The following is a 19,331-nucleotide window of genomic DNA, read 5'->3' as shown; positions in this document are numbered from 1 at the left end:
CACCATCGTAAATCACACAACTGTACTTTTGCTTCGCGGAAAGAGCAAAACCAAACTCGGATTTGATAAAGAAGTAATGACCTGCCTAGAACCAATTATCTTTTGGAAAACCACGTCCAAACTTTTCAGCGAAGGCTTGAAAATCAAAGCGGTTCTCTTCCAGTAGAAGTGCTGGAATCAAGAGACTGTTTTGAGGCGCAATTCACAATTTAGTGGCTTCGAAAGGCAAAAAACCTTGTAAGAAGCACAAATTTTGCTATTTGATAACATGCGGGCAACACGAAAAATGCTATCCTTACAACATAACATGGCAGTAGTTTGAAATGAAAAAAAACAAGGTCTTACACGTAGTTTTTTATTTCTTCATTTATTTCCTCATGACATAAATAAAGCACTAGCCACCTCATTATTACAGCCACTAGAATTTTGTATAGTTATTCAGGTGGACTAGCCAATTCAAGCTGCGGTGAGTATATAAATAAACGCCACAAACCAAGGGCGACTTACATTCATATTCCAGTTTGACAAAGACAAGCCTAACCAGCTTCAAGAGAGAGTAGGCTACCAACTTACATTGAGAAACTTATCAAACCAATTGCTTGCTTCTTTAACCATCTCCACTGTCATGAGATGCTCAATTCCTGGTTGAGCTATGAACTGGCAAAAGCAAGAGAAAGAAGGAAGACATGTTATGCCTTAAGCCTCACATGAACTAGAAGATTTTGAACTCACTTTTGGGATGTATATATATATATAAGAGAGAGAGAGAGAGAGAGAGAAACTGAACCATGAATCCGGCATTTATTTGTCGAAATGACAGTTGATCTGAGTCGTCCGATCTTGAGATGGGATGGCTGAGATGCTGGCTTCTTTTATATATATATATATATATATTTTTTAACATTCCCTCTCTCCCCAATGCCTCATTTCATCTACAAGTACCAGCAGCCGCCAGCCCCTTTCCTCGACATAGACAGGCCCACCGGTGAGGCGTAGTGCGGTGGTGGTGGAGATGGGTGGAATAATCCACCCATCTGTTTCCTCCCTCCCTCTTCCCACTAGATTTGGGAAGGAGAGGGAGGTGGCCTCCAACGCCTTTCCCCAACGGTGTCAGGGAAAGGCGCCAGTGCTTGTGGATGAGGGAGCGAGGGAAGGATTGATAAAATCATGCCGCCGAGGAGGGGGGTGAGGAGATGTTAAAAAATATTAAAAAAAAACACATAAGACAAGAGCCAGCATCTGAGCCAGATCGGATGGCTCAAATCAGCTGTCATTTTGACAAATAAATGCCAGAGTCATGGTTCAGGTTTTTTTCTTCTTCTCTCTCTCTCTTTACATATATATATATATTACATATACATATACATATAAGAAAATGATCTACTAAATCCTCATATACAAGCTAGGCCATTGATTGCAAGGAGATCACTTAGTGGAGATTAAGTTACAAACATAGAAGGCAAACTGTTTTTTTAAGAATCCATATACCCCTCAAAAAAAGACAAGGAATTTTGTTTTTTGTTTCCATCTCTCTCTCTCTCTCTCATCTTTTGAAGGGTATTTTGGACTCTTTCAAAAGCAGTTTGCCTTCTTTATTTGCAATTGAACCTCCATCATCCGATTTCTTGAATTGACAGCCTAGATGATTTCCATCAAGTCCACATATAAGGGTTCGATAGCTCTCTCTCTCTCTCTCTCTCTATCTATATATATATATATATATATATATGTATGTATGTATGTATGTATGTATGTATATGCACAACCTTGAAATTATGTGGCAACTTTGCATCCTCATAAGCCTTAATGGTCCTTGAGATAGGCTCTTGTAAGCCTCCAATAGGGCACCGTGGATCGTCTTGACCTGCCACAGGCATAAAACCAAATTCACAAGGAAGTGACCACCTTTTCACCTATTTCTATGGTGTCTTTGATTAAATAAACAATTTCACAACCATCAAAGTGGTTGAAGAAGAAGGAATATTGATCTTCTGCCTAATTATCGTAGACTTTTTTTGAAAAGGAGAAGAAAATGAAAGGATCTTTCAACTGTCTGCATCCTTGTACAAAGAAGCAAAAAGATTTGAAAATAGATACCATTTAGAATGAGTAGAGGCCGTGGTGCAATAACTGGAACAGAATCAGGTGCATCAAATTGATGAGCTAGACCTGGTGCAATTCGGTCCCATACCTGAAAGGGGAAACAGGATGGTCATCCAGAACCCAGAAATGAAAGTCAAACACAATTTGATAATCGACATGAATGAAAGCATAACGAAATAAATATGCTTGCATCATCTTCAGTGAGAACATACCTTCTCCACCACTCCCCTATCAATTGAAGGTTTACCTAAGTCAACACGTGCTTCTGCAACCAGGAAAAGTGGCAGATTAGATTTCCTGAAGCTAAGAGTCCAAGTATATTGATACCTAGTTTGGAATGCATGCACCTAACAGATCTTTTTGGGTACAGATATCTATCATTTGGGAAAGAAACCAAGAATGACAGACAGAAGTCTGAAGCACACATAGAAATGATGATATTATCAACAATGAAAAGGAATAAGTGAACAAAGAAAGAGAAATACATGAGAAAAACTTAAATTGCAAGCTTCAGCAACTACCATGTTGCATCCTCAATTACAAGCATTAAAGGTTTTCTCTTGCAGACTTGTTTTCTGAATAAGAGTACGTGAAGAAAAAACCAACCAGTTCTAAGCAACAGCAATTATGGATCCTGCATGGTTAGTTGAATAACGTACAGGAAAAACAATGAATGTCAACATGAACCAAGAACCAAGTCATGCATCTTCTTCGTATCCATGAAAGATGAACAAGAAAAACAATGAGCAACAACATGAACCAAGAACCAAGTCATGCATTTTCTTTGTATCCAGTAAAGGATAATTGGATAAATGTAAAAGAACATCATACTTAAAATTCAGCATCATGATAAAGAACAGTAAAGAAGAAAGAAAAGTAAATTCAATGAGCTGGAGATATCCTATGATAAATATTTTGAAAAATCATGGTGAAAAATGTCACCAACAACCGCAAAAAAATAACTAGAAAATTATTTTCCTGAGTTATTAGATAAGAACAAGACAAAAACTCCTACAGTAGGCAACCTTCCAATATATAATCATGTTCAATAACAGTTAACAGATTAAAAGCTAAGGCATGCAAGATTTTGGAGAAAAAACTGAACTTATGCTCATGCAACTTAACACCCATTGGAGCTAAGAATTAGCAAGAATACACAAGCACACCTTCAAAAACAGGCTTTATACTATCAACTCGGGCTTGCCATTTGTCATTTTCCAATGCCCAATGAAATCCCTGTGTATTCCTGGAAAAGTGTTAGCATTGTCTGGAATACAGTGTGACCGGCAAACTATTGCAGACATATATAGGAAGAAAAACAAGGGTTTTCACCTGAATACCAATTATTGGCACAACCACAGAGTACCTGGAATCAACTGCAGCAGCAAACCATGCATGCATTCCTGTAGCCTCAAATCAATGTATAAGTGGTATATTTTAATTGCAAATGGTCAATAAAATATTAACAAACTCCAAAAAGGATCATGGTCTACCTCCAAGTGATTCACCAGTAATGCCAATCTTAGATGAGTCAACATCTACCCTCTGGGTTAGATAGTCTGCCAATTTTATCAAGTCCCAGACCTTCGTTCATAAACACAAAAATGCAGATGAGACGTGGAAGCATAAAGAATATCATGCAATAAATGGACTAAATACTTGTATAATGTCCTGGGTGAGATATTGTTAAAACCAAAGGAAATTAATTCTTCTTTAGCGGGCCCGTAAGCAGGAAAGTTTAGTCCATTGTGATACAAGGGATGTATGACATAATTCTGTCCTGAAGAGTCATACAACTCTACCACTACTACTTTAAATGCAAGCCCTTGACCAACTTTCAGACCAATGTTGCATTGACATTAGGAGTTTCCATATCCACAAAATAGATAACAGTTAGGCACCACATCACTTGAGAAAAAATTTAGAGCCTGAAGTTTATTGTATGTACTTTGTTTCTGTTCCACATAGTACCACTATCATCATTCAAATTGTTCTTTTCTCCCTTCAAGATGACATTTTAGTTTTCCCTGTAGCTGAAGCTAGCAGCCCATCAAACCCAGCACTTAACTTGAATCCTTCATTGTTGGCATTCTTTCCTGTATTAACTGTATTTCATGGTCTCTGCATGAACCATATAAAATTCTTCTTCTTACTTTCATGGGTCAAAAGGGGCCTGAGCATGTTGTGATGCACAACTCGTCCTACTATCATATCAATTTACAAGGTTTTATTTCAGCAAAGGTAAACCTAATTTATTGACATTGTGCCAGATAATGGACACCAGTCACAAATATTAAAGTCAAGAGAACCAGCAATGGGCTGGCTTACAAGGCTTCCAACAAATCCCATGAGGATTTGGCAGGTTTCTGGCATTTTAACAAACTAAGACTTTGAAGGATGTAAAATACTGCCATCACTCCCCAGTCCCAAATTTTTTTACTTTAATGGGCTAAGCAACCATTGAAGGCCAGTTTAATTTTGATATATAAGTATATAACTATTTGTGTCAGTATAACATAACTCTATGCATCACTTCCCACGGTCAAACTTGTAACAGAAGAACAACAAGAACAGCCGCAAAAGGGAAGAAATATAGACAAAGCCATTATAAAAACATTTCTATACCGTGTCAAACAAGAAAGGCATGGTGTCACCATGTTTCCAAGCAGATATAAGTGCCTGCATGAAGGAGCATATGAATTGAGGGGAGATAAAGGAAAAATATACTCTATGCACATTTAAATTATAGATCTGCATAGACAGTGCAAGAAATGACACTTTTGTAGTCTTTTACGAGCGTTATGCCTCTGCAGATACATTTAGCAGGGTACATTTCTCAGAAAAACCTGTTTTTTCTTTGAGAAAATCTAACAGAAAAAGCACGACTTTGGAAACCTTAAAATTTATGAATTTTTGGTCATTTTTATTTGAATTACATAAATGGCTAAAAATTCACTGATAAATTAGTTCATGACCCCTATAAAATAAATCCCACAAACTGTACCTGCATGGTCGATTTTTGAATAAAATGGTAACTGAGAAAGAGACTGCAGTTTCATCCACATAAAGAACTGGCAACGCCAACTCAATAAAAATTCTGCTCCATCAGAATCAGCAGGCATCCATAGGAAACCAATGGAGGAATAAAAGATAAAGAATACCATACATCTCGGTAATAAGTTAAAGTCTTCGCCCTTTCACCATGATAGCGTGCATCCACGGCAACAGCAACATAGCCCCGTGAAGCATAAGCCTAAGCATGCACACGGAATAAATGGCCATACTACTAAACCATATAAAGAACACCAAATCAAAGGGAGGAAATTTACCTCCAGAAGCGGTCGCACCCATTCCTTGGTTTTGTAAGAGCTATGAAGAATCACAATAGCGGGCATTTTCTCCGTCTTATCCCTCAGTTTCAGAACCAGCACTGGCATTTTCCCCTGTTCACCTGCCTAACTACCAGAACAAAAGCAACGCTTTTGTCCATGAGCATGACATAGCAACAAATAGCAAGGAACCTTTCCATTTTTTAGCAAAAAGGACAGCAAAAACCCCCTCCGGAAGATGGACAGCACTCAAAAACATTATGGAATAAAATTGACCATATATGCAGCATATCCATCCCACATTGAAGACGCTGGTTATAGATGAAAAATTGAACTCACTTAGACCATTTTCACTTAGATATGTTGCAAAAAGACCAAATGTATCACATTGGAAACTGAACTGAAGAAGTCGAATATAGATTGGATTGAAACCTCAATGCGATAACACGATCGAGATCAAACAGCAGAAAGTAAACTCTACCTTGTAAGCTCGTCTTGAAATCGGGCCAGCTTAAGTAAAATCAATAAACTAACCATCTACCTTAAGAAAGTTCACCTCAATTTCTTCAGTATTTTAAAAAGTCCATCAGTGAATAAGGCGCGTCCGAGTTAGGAACTTTACCTCCGTGAACAAGTAAAAATTTTCTTCCACAAGCGCAATCTTTGGGTCTCCCACGTCCTTCCTAGGACAAGACTCCATTGCCTGCAAATCATCATTGATTTCTTAAGCAAATACAGGAAAGTATGCGATGAACGAAATAAGAGGACCACAAAAAAATTTGAAATCTCGAAGACTCGAACAATGCACAACAATTTCCAGGTCTAAAGAAAAATAATTTCCTACCACCCGTGGAAACTGAAAGCTCCCCTGGTAGTTCGGATCAGTCACGGGAGCAGCGCGCTCTACATGAAGAGGAACTAAGAACAAACAAAAAATAAAAGTTTCAGCAATTTAGATAATAAAATATGATGAACTTCATGATAGAAATTCTGGGTTTTGTGAGAGAGACAAGGAATTGCCTTCTCCAGTACGTCTGGTGCGCAGCATTTCCATGAAGTCCGTTCGGAAGCTTTCAGGACTCAACGCCTCCATCGTATGGGCTAGGCAGACCAGTAGAGCAAGTCTGGGTAAGAGAAGCGACCTCGAACCAAACTTGAGGCTGAAAGATCCCGGACGGAGAATTCTGCAGAAGCGGCGGCCGGCGGTGAACGAAGGGAGGGACGCTATGGTGCGCACGGTGCCTCCCGAGAGGGACTTGGAGAAGGAGAGGAAACCGAATGCTTGCATGACTTCTTTCCGTCGTTTCTCTGCGCTCTTCCCGAGAGGGAAGGAATCGCGGGAGAGCTCGAATCCCAACCGTTGCTTGTCCAAAATGAACGGTTTAGCTGGTAAACTCGCTTATCCAAGTCATCTAAGATCGGACCGACCGTCAACCACTTACATATTTTTTAAAACAATTGCATACCGCCGCACACAATTTGGTCTAATAGCAAATCGCCTCCCAAAGTTTTTCCATCTATAAATCACCACTCATCTGTTCCCCAAACCTCTCAAAAACCCTCCTTCAATTGCCGCCGTTATTGTAACCAAGGTTAAACACAAGTTAGCATAACGTTTCAAGGTGGCGTTTGATTTCTTATAGATCTTAGATCCGTGGGGATTTAAAATCCACGATAACTGAAATCCACAGTTGTATCACACTTTAGATTTCAGCATCTACTTGCAACAACACTATACTGTAAAAAGCATAAATTTGAGAGTTATGGTGAAATGCGGAGGCTTGATTTGTGGAGGAGCAATCTTTTTGCGGTGTTATGTTATTTGTCCAAACGTTGATCTGTGATATGTAATTTTTTGTATTCTTTTATCGCATGTTGCTGAATGATTTGTTATTTTTAAATTGTGAAATACCATTGAACTTTAGGGAATATACGTAAATACTCATTTTTTTTTTTTAGTTGGTGAAAAAATATCTTATGAGATACACTATAAAAAAATTATGACCTAACTCTATGGAGTTGCCAAGTTATCTTTGATCCAGTGACCCAGTCTTCATCAAGTCGAGTTACGACTTTGCCAATCACCAAAGTGAACTTTTCGTGTTTGGTCACATAAACGGAATAGTGGATTGGCTCGGGTATATATATATATATATATATTGTTGGTTAGTGAGAGAGAGATAAGGAGATGGAAAAGCACAATCCAAGGTTTTAATACCAGATTTCAGTGTCTACTTCCCACAGTTTTACATTGATTGGAAACCAATATTAGATAGAGCACGTTAAAATAATGTAGCAAGTTCCTCTACCTAGATTAGCCTTTTCATTACTAAAGGCCAAAATGTTGCTTTAGCCGAAAATAAAGAAAAAACTAAAAACATAAAGTGGTTTTCTTCTTTGGAATTGAAAAACTTAGTAAGTTGGTGATAGAAGCAACCATCGTCCAATTGTGAATTTTGTATACTACTTGCAGGTGCCCTTATTTTGCATACTGGTGCTTTCTTTTTGTAGCACAGAAAGTGAACGCCGCAAGTTCGAAGCAAACACTGACTGCCTATCGACCTATGCCCCATCCATTGCGCCTATATCCTTAATGATAAATACGTATACCATCATTATGGAAAAGCAAGGGCCTCTAGTGCGTCTCTCAGTGGCTTAATCGCATCGTCTTTCATTTTTATTGTCTCTCGATGATACTTTATGAAATGACTTTGTGAAAACTAGGATTTATGACTTGGTTTCACAACTATTTTTTTGTGCAGTTTCTGTGAATTCTTCACTCCTTTTTTCAAAACGTTTTGTCGAAACTGAATCTTTCACAAACTCAGATCTGACCATCATCAAGAGACGTTTTAAATGCCATTTGGGAGACAAAACGACCTTCGTCCTCCAAAACAGCATTTGGTTGGAAGATTCAAACTCAAAAGGAACAAAACTGAGGATTACCCAAAAAAAAAAAAAAAAAGTTCACCGAATTTCCTTGTTCTTGTAAATTCAATCTCACTTTTCAACTCTTGGTATGTTTGTTCTAATCATCAACAGAATTTCCATCTCACCCACAGGATGATCCGACATTCAACGCTGACATCAGTATTCTTAGAAGAAAATTAAGGTCGCAGCCGTGTCACAAGTATTGGGCAGATATTGTTTATTGTGGGACAACTGGGACGCGCTGACGAGGAATGCAGTGGTTCCATCACATGACCTGCGCGAACCAATAGATAGCACGCCCCTGTTCACTAATCTCAGAGAACTCATGGCTGAGATAGCCTCATCACGCGAGGGGGTTTGAGTTTCCTATTGTGGTAGTGGACAGCGCCTGTTTGACAGACATAGTCCCACACTCGTGAGAATCCCCACTCCAGTAATGCTGAAAACGTCATAGCCGTCGTAAGTTCAGGGGTTTAGGCCACCCAGGCCTTGGTGCAATTCCTTCTTGTTGCTAAAAACTGAAAAAAGAATCAATGCAATGGCCACACCTATCGGATCCAGTTCACTCTAACAAGAAGCACGCTGTACTACAGATTTCTTAATGGCAGCTTGTATAAGACCTGAGATTTATATTTTAAAGCTAAGTTCGGTAAGACCTTGTTTCATGCTCGAAATAAATGGAACCCTTAAAGTTAATATTCGCTCCAATGGAAAACTTCAAATAGAAGCAGACACAGAAGAGATGGTGATGCAAAGTTTCTCCACGTGGTGCATATGACAAACCTAAGAGCAACTATGCTTGGCAATACGCGAAGAATTTACTTCTAGCAAGTGTATCTGCCGTCCCCCGAAGCCAATTCGTGGTAGCTGCTGACTTCAAGAAATCTTCAAATTAACCGACAGAAAGTTCGCACCTTGGTCTTAATCAAGTTGCTTGGCTTCCATGATATGACCAAGTGAAGAACAGGCTGAAAGGTGTCAAAAGGCCGGAGTTTCCAACTAAAACTGCCGTGGCCCAGACGTTTAAGCGGCGGTTCATGTTTTTTTTCATCCGCATCAAGTTTTCGGAGAGTTCATTCTAAGACTTGTGCGAAAGGTTAGTAATCAGAAACTAAAGGCTCTGGTTTCCCCAGCATATGCATAGAATAAGACAAAAAAAAAAAACCCTTCATCATTTGTGGATGACGGGCATAAAACCGCGTGAATTGGGAACTTTATATCTGATTGATACATAATCTGCGGAAGAAACAGCTGCTTCTTAGAGTGTACGTCTGCCGTAACTAAGAAAAGGAACAAAGTTCCATTGCAGGAAGGGGAAGAATTCTACCTCCATATTCCTGTCCTGTACCCATGGCGCCAGAAAACTTGCATAATTGACCTTAAAATCAACACCCATCCTGTTTGCCTGTTTGCGAACCAAGCAAACTGATGGGAAAAATCTAGAAAATTTGGAGAATTTCGACCGAAAGTAATTACATCTGGTGCTTAGATTTCTCACCAATTACAACAAAATCGAGGTAATATATATCTACTCTTTTGGCGCCTACAAGAGCTATGAATGACCAGCTGGGAAAAGCCTCTGAGCAGATAATGAATCTCAGATAATGTACATATATGGTCATGGTTGCCGTGGAGGGTTCACCTGCACGTCCATGGTCAGCGTTGCAACTCAAGACACTGTCCTGCCCAGAAATGCGATACTTCCGGAGGCCAAAATTAACCTCTCAGCAATTTTGATCCAGCACCTTAGCTAAGTTTATTCAAGTAGCAGCCTAGCAGGTGAAGATTGAAATGTAAACCCTGAAAGAACCACATAAATACATTCATGATGATGATGGGAGAAAAAATGGCGCCCGAAAGCCTTCAGAAATATCATTGGCTTATCCTGTGTCAGTTGCTGAAAACCTCTGCAGCTTTAGCTAACAGGAGACCGCAACAAAATTGATTAACAGATCCTCATTGCTCCATAGTCTCCACTTTTATGTGAGCCTCGCCATTTTCAACAGGATGCCCAACCTTAATGGGCAAACCATTACTGTGAACTGCCGTAGCAACTGAATTTGCTGTTTGGGGAAATCCAGCACTTGTTGGTGGCGCAGCTCTTGTGTTCCCTGATTCTTGATGACTCCCATGCTGCTCCGACTTATCCATGTTCATGGAGTACTGTATCTCTGAACAAAAGTAGTAAGGTGATATCTGAGCAACTATTGCCTAAGACAAGAACCACTCCAAGCCAAAATAATTTCAAAGCAAATCGTCTTTGCAATTTTACAAAGCATTACTGTGTTTTACCTCTCATTGTCCCAAGCGTTATCAGCCTCCGAAGGCAATCTCGGAGCTCAGTCAACACACACCTCTCCTGCTCCATGTACAGTTCTGATACTCCAGAGTTGCACGGAAATCTTGAAGCCATCCTACTGCTACAGCCTGGAACTCCAGATGGGGATGCTGATGCCATCAACATTGTATCTTGCTCATCACACATAAGTGCTAGCGTTCCTGGCGACATAGGCCTACTCCTTTCCACATCCGCATCCTCTGAGACTGACTTATTTGCTCCCATTTTATCTGGTTGGCTTTCATTTGAGACTTCTGCGGATTCGGAACAACCATCCTGTGTTTCCATGGCCAATTCCTGGGGCTTCTCAGACTGACCACCTATCTCTATCTTTTCTTCCTTTTGGCTATTTTTCCCTGGAAGAAAGAGATTAATTAGTAACTTGCAAGACTATGACATAGCTTGAACAACCATCAAGGAAAACTAGCACAATTTTATAGAAAGTTCAGCATTACATTGCAAAATTATCAGTTTTTTTTGTAGTAAAGGCAAAAAAAAAGCCCTTTTCTAAATTATATAAAAAATATTAAGCTCTTCTGCACATTTTTCAGTATTCAAACAATCACATTTTTAAGATGAACCTACAAAGAGCACCCAAAGTACCTCTAAATGCTTTATCAGCTTCTGCTGAAACTACCACCAGGAGCTTACAAAGCTCCTTCACGTCCTCTGGCTGCACAACGTCTGCTAGCAGAGACCTTGATTACAGGCCAAGACAAACCACATTTAAGATAGCATAAGAAGAGATATGAACCTCAGGATCAAAATTTTCCAAAATTATAACATGGACGGAAAAACTAAGCTACCTGTATGAAAATTTCGAAGAACCCAAAGCTGTTGGCACCACTGAATGAGAAACAGAAAGGGAAGCTAACGAAGATGATGGCACTGAAGATGAAGCTTTCAGTTGACTTGCCTGAATAAGTTAAAAAAAAGAAAGAAATAACTTGCCAGAATCTTAAACAAATTGATGACTCAGACATTCTGATAACAAAGGAAGGTCATTTGAGAAATGAGTGCTTATCAGGTCACTTGGGGTTGTTGCTAAGCTTAGCAATGTGAAACATCAGCAGAACTACTCATTTCATGGTCAACAAGCATCAGTGTGGTGACAAAACCACCAAGTCGTAAATAAATAGGCATCATAACTGAGTCTCTGGCAAAGCAATTCTGCTTAAATAAAAAACTTCACTCTCCTGTATGCAGAAGACACATTCATTGATTCAGTGCCTATTGCAAAGATCTGGCTGGTATGAGGTGGCATGGCAGTCTCACAAATGCACACGCGCTACTAAATCAAGGAGTTATGGACAAGTGTTTCAGCTACATTGAATTACCACCAGTTATGCTCCAGATATTTAACGTCAGCATAGAAAAATAATTAAGAGAGAGAGAAAATCCTCATATGCATGTTGGCAGTCGATCTAAATGACAACATAAAACAAGATACAAGAAGGCACATCATCATTCCAATCATTCCTAAGACAAAAATCTTGCATTTTCAGGCAACTATCTAAACAGTGGAATACAACTTGATGACTTTGGGCATGATGAAAATGCTAATAATCTTCAAAGGATGAGCACTTTAACAAGATTCTTGGTTGAGTTAGATAAAGCTTGCTTCCAACATGCAACATCTATACCAAACTACCAATGGGGCCATAGGCTTTAGAACAAGGTGATTGTCATTCATGAGCCTTCTAAATTGTTTGACAAGTTTACCAAGTTGATATCAACAATGTGGACCAAAAGAGAAAAAAAAAAGGAAACCTGACTTAATATAGCATGTCAAATTGAAAAGATCCTGTTTTGTTGGGTACAAGGTACAGTACAGACGATATGAAGGAAAAGCCAATCACCATACGCTTCTTCTGCTCCAGAAATGTTTCTGGAAAAAGGTCTACCCACAGTAAAAACAATGTTACGGTACATGTGCCATTCAGAGGCAGTGGGCTTACTGTAAAGCAAATTATCAAATTAGTACAACTAAATCCTGATTTCATGTTTTCAGTAAGTGCAAATTTTGCAGCCACTATTCTCTGCAAAAAGGACAAAACAGACTGCCGGTCCTTTTCAAGAACAAAAATACACTTCCATCACATAGTATATTTAAATTTCCTATCAGCATCTAAGATAGCAAACACCATATTGAGCGGACGCTTGGTAGATTGCTAGGTCATTGCCATCTAAATCTGAAACTTTTTCCCTTCCCTTAGAACCTTTTGTGCAACTAATTTCTTCCAAAACTTGCTTCATGCTTGATGCACCAGAAAAGGAAGGTAAGACAAATAAAAAAACTGAAATCACCCCTCAATATGCAACACTTTTTCAAAAGAATGGGGATTTTGAAAGATTTTCTTAATAGAGAAATTTTCATAATATTTGAATGGGACCATGAGGATTAGGAGAGAGACCTAGCTGTCCCATTTGTTGGAAAAGGAAGTCAACCTCAGGCCATTCAGTTTCCTAATTACTAATTGGCCAACTTTTAAAGATAACAACATCAACAAAGAAAAGACAAAAGAATTCATACATACGTCCGTGAGGGGCAGCAGGCTCATACCTGAGGAAACTGAGGAATCCTTTGACTTGAAGGATCCTTAGCAGCCATGGTATAGAAAATTTCTTGGTTTCTCCTTTTCTTGTTCAGTGGAGGAGACGCAAAACCTGATGATCCAATAGCTCCGTTTATGGCAGCATTTGCTGCTTGCTGGATATAGTTCAATGCAATGCTAGGATCAGAATGGCAGAGAGCTCTTCTCTCTTCACTACCTTCAAAGTTCTTACAGTCAATGCATTTGCAGTTCTCAGAGCACAGAACACTGGCTTGGAAGCACTCACAGTACTTTTTCAGACAACCTGACTTTTTGCAATGGCAACCTTTGTTATGCTTTCCCACTAGGGGCAGCTCCCCTGTTTCTTCCTGGATTGATAACAGTCCACGAAGCATCTCAGTGCAATAACATTGATGACCAATGTTTGATACATGTCAAGTAATACCTCTATTTGATAATTAGAGTTACATGGTATCACAATACAAATATAATAACAAGCACAAACAATAAACAAAACAGACACCTGGGTCTTTAGGAGGATGAGATGGGTATGCCACAAGTAGGCAGGTTGGCTGAAATACAGGTTTTATGCAGTTAAGCATCTTATTCTCTATGCAGCATTTCAGTGTATGATGGATTTACAATGTTTCACTTACTATTACAATTTGTATCAAAGAAATTTAGTTATAAAATGTATTTTTAGAAGCAGAAGAAAGTGAAAGTTCAAATTGCACAGTAGTATCTAGGCATCTTACACCAAATTTTCAAGCAAAACACTTTCTTACCTTTAGTACATAAATCTAGTAAATTCCTTATTGTTGGTCTACTAGAAAATATCTTCCTAACAACTGACAATGTATCATCAACGCCAGTTGCTTAAGCACATATGCAAATGCCCATGCAGACATGGGAAAGTGCACAACGCACATGCATAGTGGCCAACAGTAATGTTGTAAATGGCAGAATCAGTGCCATATTGGTTTGTCAACCGATACATCTTTATCATCGACTCATATCGCACTGTTTTATTATCTTCTAAATTAAACAAATAATTATTTCAACTTGAGTTTAAAAAGAATAAAATATAAACAAATAACCTGTATGTGTATTGTATTGGTGAGGAGCCAATTACGTGTCAGCCAATAAGCTCCAATCTGAAGTGTCTTTCACAACACTGGCCAGTATATATATGTGTGTGTGTGTGTTGTGTATGTCTTGCTACAGAAAAAGAGAGTTAAGCAATTATCACTGATAATATTTTGAAATTTTGAATATGAGGAATACCCGACTATCCCTAGATGCAACAGGACTGCTGGCAATCTTTGGTCTAAATGCATGTGGGTTACGCTCCAGTGTAGCTTCAACAGCTTCAAGTCTGACAGCTTCATTTTCAACATTATTGCAACAGTTAACACAGTTGCATCCATCACAATATATACCTGCTGCAAAGCACTCACAGTACCTGCCCATGGGAGAAAGTTATAGATCAGACTCAGTCCATATATAATTCAATAAGCCTAAGGCAACACCACACTGACATTCCAAATTAATAACAAGACAGGAATCAAAAAGAACACATGACTAAATCTCTCGGAACATAAAAGCAGTAGCAGCCAAATGCTTCACGTGGAAAAAGAACACAGAACTGATATTTCATCAATTGGTAGCTAAGTCACATGGGTAAGGGTAAGGGGAAGTGGGTATCGGTACAGCAAATTTAGAAAATTTGGGTATGTTGGTACGGCAAAAAAAGGTATGCATGAACAAGATATATATATATATATATATATATATATATATACACACACACACACACACAAGAATGAGTGTGTGCGTGTGTATGCAAAATTCCACAAAAACACAAACATAAAACAAAAATCATACTCTGATACATCATGAAGACAATGTTTAGAACTTAACAAAAGAAAAAATAGTGTTTTGGATCGGTTCCAACTTGAAACCGATCCAAACATACCATGGACATACCCACGTACCAGTACCGCCATATTGCTACTGGTACTTGGGCAAAACTGTTGTACTTATGTGACTTAGACTGACAGACAATGTCAATTATACTTACCACATATTCGATATACAATTTTCCAGCGCTACGATGGACTTGACAAAGATTAGTCTACCAGAGAATCATGAGTAGAGGGTAGACCACTCCTGAATATGCATAATCAAGGGAATAACATAAAAGCATACCTAGTGGTTGCAAATGAACATACTATAGAATGCACTGGACTCACACGGATAACAACCACAACTAGCATACTTGGACGAAATATGGAAAGTATAAGTTATCCAAAAGAATTAGCAACTGCACTAACTTTACATGTACTTCAACTCACAAGCACATTAATGCAAAAGGAGAAAGAATTGGCAAGGTTTAAAAGTTAGATTCTGCAATGCGAAAAATGTGACCATAAAAAGAACAGCATGTCTCTAAATGAAATTATCTCTCACAAAATTGAAAAATGCCTCTATTGAACAAGTCTGCATCCTGAAGGGTGAATGAATCCAGTTCCTTCCTGAATCCCCATTCCTGTGACATGTCTTGTTGCATTGAACAAACCAGGTTTTCCAAATCTTTCTTGAATATGAAACCCAAGGGCCGAGGTCATCAAATGATATCTCAAAAGAAGATTAAGAAGAATACGGATTAACTCTCAAGTCCCAAATAGTCAGATTCCGTGGCCTCTAAATTCTCTCACTTTCTCACATGCAGCATCTTCAACTGCTTGTCTTTCAAAATTTTCACAGGGAAAAATAACCTATATCTTCATAAAATGACAAACACCACAAAAACAAATTGAACAAACATATCAACTCATATGGCACTTACAATTTCAAGCATTTTGAATGCTTGCAGTTGCACTGCTTTGGTTTCTTAGGAGTGCCATCTTTTGAATCAAAAATTGAGCGGGGAGGTCTTGAAGACCTTGGTGATTCTGGCTTTCTGTATATAAAAAAAAACAAAAAAAACAAAACAAACAAACAAACAAACAAAAATCAGACAACAATACCAAATGATAGGTTCATGAATATCAAACAAAAAGAGAAACATCAAGAAAATAGCAATTCTTTTTTTTCACTTAGTAAGCAAAGAAATTAACTGTTAACATCTTCTAAGTTCTATCTTAGTTCCAGGAAGAAAACAACCAACAGCCGGCTACTCAGGGAAAAGGAAATAACATTCACCTTCAAATTTCAATGCAGCATTACGTAAAAAACTTATGAGATAAGTAGCACGGAGAGTATGACCCCGGCAATCAGATAGCATTTTATGTACTCCACCAAACAAATCAAGTGAAATATGATGCAGTTTAAACTGCAGAATAACGTCCAAACCTTAGAACCTTATCGCTTAAGACTGTGAAACGTATTCTGTATTTTCTCTTTATAGAAATCCGACAACTGTGTACCGGGATCGTGGAAAAAGAACAGACTAAAGATGTACGAAATGTAACACCTAAAAATAAAACAATATTAAAAATAAATATAAAACTTATGTAAAAGATACAATGTAAAAAATCATCTCCTCTTTGCCCAGACATAAAAAAAAGACCAATAAATATATATTTAAGAAATAATTATATAATTCAAGTAAACTATAATTTAAAAAAAAAACTCCCTCCCCCTTTTCATGCATTCACTCAATAGATACTCATTGATCTTTGTAGGTCAACTACGATAGAATATTTCAACTGTATCATAGTTATAAATAAGTGGGTGTTTCTTTTTCTACATATGGTTCCGACGCATGTATAGGAAGTATACTGCGTATAGTTTTAGTAAAGAAACTGTAACCGAAGAAGGCAAAAAGCGACAATAATAAAGAAATCATTTCTAAACAGGACATGTTCATACAGTTACAATCTCCAGGTGCACTGCTGCATAATTCACCATGCATTTTAATCATTTAGGAAATGCGTTGTTTAGTTAAAAAACAAAAACAAAATGAGAAACAACAAGGAAGAATGCTTGCAACTAAAAAATAAGTCATTTAAAACTCATACCAAAAGAAGACCGAAAAGAACCGTTTTGCCCAGATAGAAGACCAAAGCCTTCTGAAATTGGCTAACTCTTAAGTCTTAGCGCAATAATTTCCAATACAAAAGAAAAAAATTAAAGAAAGAAATTTTCACACAGTAAAACGGAGAACGTAACGGAAGAACAAAGATCTTCGTCCAAAACGCAAGCTTTAGGAAATTTAACAACAAATTTCCGTCAGTCAGTTTCAAATTTAAAGCCAAGAAGAAACTACTGAAATTAAAATTGTATTCTACAGACGAAATCGCCATTATATACAAGAAATCGGACTACAAATCCACGATCCTGAAACGCCTGTAGATCAAAAACGTTTAAAATTTAAATTTTCTCCCAAAAAAAAAAAGAACTCGGAAAGGTAACCAAGACATGCATCTTTGGAGGACTTGCGCAACAATTTTTTGAATCGGAAAAATTATAAAGGAGTTCCCGTGAACCGAAGAATTGAAGACACAAGCAACAAATTGAGCGGGATGAAGCCGGGATGATCTTGACACTCACAAGACAGGAATCGCTGAGGGGCGGGGCAGACTCTCGGCCACAGCTGCGGAGGTGCTGCATATTCCGGTGAAATCTAGCTGTCTAGCGGCCAGCTTCTTCCCTGCAAAATCCGCCTGCTGGAGCCCTTGCTCCATCACCGCCTCAGCGGGTCCAAATTTTCATACCAGGAGCAACGATTCTCCTGAACGTTGAGGAGAATTTACCGCTCAAAGCTCAGGAACCTAAACACGTCAAGCGATTCCACGGAGCGATCTCCTCAAAAGTACGAGGTCGATGTAGGCAACAAAATTCCAGCGGAACAGCTAAAGCCCTTCACCGGAATCAATGAGGACTGAGGCCGGAAACGGGCGAGAAATAGCGGAAGCTGAGGGGTTCCGATCGAGGGAGGGGCGTGGCGGGAACGAAAGCGAGGCGATTTCGCTTCAAGAGGTGGGTAGGGGAAACAAAGAAAATAAAAAGAGGAACGAGAGAGAAAGCAGCATCAGAGCGTGCCTTCTCTCCTCCCTCTCTGCCTTTTGAAATTGAATTCGTAATATTCTACGGTGGGATCGCGGTCCTAGTGCCCATCGGACGGTAGCGCTTGCTGGAATCGATCCGACGGTCAGAATTCAATGGTTCTCCCGGTGGTGAACCCTCCGCCGTCGGTCTCGGCACGACATCTTCCGCTCAGAGAGGGTGACACCGTGACTGGATCGAGTTTATGTTTATCCGGATCGAGTCGATCTCTCGAGTCGGTTAAACCCGTCCAAGATGGGTTCTCGGGTCCGGGTCAGTATCTAAACTTTATTATTTAAAAATCGAGCTGGTTCTTCGGATCTTCTAATCTTAAACCTGGACCTGTTTCTTTCCTACCCGAATTTTATTTTATATCCGATCCATATGTATCGATCCGTTTTATGTCCGATTTGCGTTCAAAACTTCATTTTTCAACCACCCTGAAACGGTCACATCTGATTTGTGTTGCATTTAAAGTAGGAAACAGAAAATGAGTTGCATCTCACAAGAGTTTTGAAAAGATTATGAACAAAATACTGTTTAAAAAAGTGTTTGGCTTGTGTCTTTGGGATACATGTTCTTAAAATACATGACACCATGTTTCTATTTCACAAAACTTTTTTTGTGGAAGTCCCTTTTCGCTTGGTTTTGTGAATGTTGTCGCTTAGACCTGGGCATCGGGCTGGCTCGGCCCAGTAAGAGCCGTGTTTGGGCCGGCTGATGTCCCAAACCCGAGTTCGGGCCTGATACGCAAAACCTGAGCCTGGTCCCAACCCAGTTACAATAAAAAAATACTTTTTTAATATAAAATATACTTTTAATAATAAAATATATATTGTTAATAGAATTAAAAAAAAAATAAAAATTATGGGGTCGAATCGAGCCCCGTTCCAACGAGCCCAATCCAGCCCATTACATTATCGAGCTGAGTACCAGGTACCCGTGGGGTACCCGGCCCGATGCCCAGGCCTATTGTCGCTTGACCGAGTATATCAAAATATTTGCTCCTTGAGCGCAGATCAAGTC

At 38.9% G+C, this 19,331-nt stretch overlaps 2 protein-coding genes across 2 annotated transcripts; both read right to left on the bottom strand.

Moving 5' to 3' along the window:
- Positions 1 to 324: 324 nt before the first annotated feature.
- Positions 325 to 6,823, bottom strand: LOC116255529 (uncharacterized). Its single transcript, XM_031631385.2, has 13 exons — positions 6,453 to 6,823; positions 6,277 to 6,350; positions 6,055 to 6,135; positions 5,433 to 5,558; positions 5,270 to 5,356; positions 4,729 to 4,782; positions 3,597 to 3,687; positions 3,436 to 3,506; positions 3,270 to 3,339; positions 2,316 to 2,368; positions 2,098 to 2,191; positions 1,767 to 1,864; positions 325 to 657 (listed from the first exon to the last, which is right to left on the bottom strand). Exons 1-13 carry the CDS (start codon positions 6,718 to 6,720, stop codon positions 562 to 564), a joined length of 1,263 nt encoding a protein of 420 aa, XP_031487245.1. The 5' UTR covers positions 6,721 to 6,823; the 3' UTR covers positions 325 to 561.
- Positions 6,824 to 9,792: 2,969 nt separating this feature from the next.
- On the bottom strand, positions 9,793 to 18,296 carry LOC116256507 (protein tesmin/TSO1-like CXC 5). Its single transcript, XM_031632888.2, has 8 exons — positions 17,811 to 18,296; positions 16,105 to 16,218; positions 14,541 to 14,718; positions 13,265 to 13,624; positions 11,508 to 11,617; positions 11,305 to 11,399; positions 10,656 to 11,057; positions 9,793 to 10,534 (listed from the first exon to the last, which is right to left on the bottom strand). The coding sequence occupies exons 1-8, from the start codon at positions 17,942 to 17,944 to the stop codon at positions 10,320 to 10,322; spliced, it is 1,608 nt and encodes a 535-aa protein (XP_031488748.1). The 5' UTR covers positions 17,945 to 18,296; the 3' UTR covers positions 9,793 to 10,319.
- Positions 18,297 to 19,331: the final 1,035 nt, after the last annotated feature.

Source organism: Nymphaea colorata, chromosome 6, assembly GCF_008831285.2.
Source record: "Nymphaea colorata isolate Beijing-Zhang1983 chromosome 6, ASM883128v2, whole genome shotgun sequence".
In the NCBI taxonomy this organism is placed as follows: domain Eukaryota; kingdom Viridiplantae; phylum Streptophyta; class Magnoliopsida; order Nymphaeales; family Nymphaeaceae; genus Nymphaea; species Nymphaea colorata.
This window is presented reverse-complemented; position numbering and strand designations above follow the sequence as displayed.

What these genes read in the sequence shown, in the direction of transcription:
- LOC116255529 (XM_031631385.2), bottom strand. Translation starts at nt 6,720, where the DNA reads ATGCAAGCATTCGGTTTCCTCTCCTTCTCCAAGTCCCTCTCGGGAGGC. An exon ending in GCTTTCAGTTTCCACGGGTG is followed by an intron (nt 6,136 to 6,276) that starts GTAGGAAATTAT and finishes GATGATTTGCAG; the next exon opens with GCAATGGAGTCTTGTCCTAG. An exon ending in GCCTCTACTCATTCTAAATG is followed by an intron (nt 1,865 to 2,097) that starts GTATCTATTTTC and finishes TGCCTGTGGCAG; the next exon opens with GTCAAGACGATCCACGGTGC.
- LOC116256507 (XM_031632888.2), bottom strand. Translation starts at nt 17,944, where the DNA reads ATGGAGCAAGGGCTCCAGCAGGCGGATTTTGCAGGGAAGAAGCTGGCC. An exon ending in AGCTGATAAAGCATTTAGAG is followed by an intron (nt 11,058 to 11,304) that starts GTACTTTGGGTG and finishes TCTTTCTTCCAG; the next exon opens with GGAAAAATAGCCAAAAGGAA. An exon ending in AACGCTTGGGACAATGAGAG is followed by an intron (nt 10,535 to 10,655) that starts GTAAAACACAGT and finishes ACTTTTGTTCAG; the next exon opens with AGATACAGTACTCCATGAAC.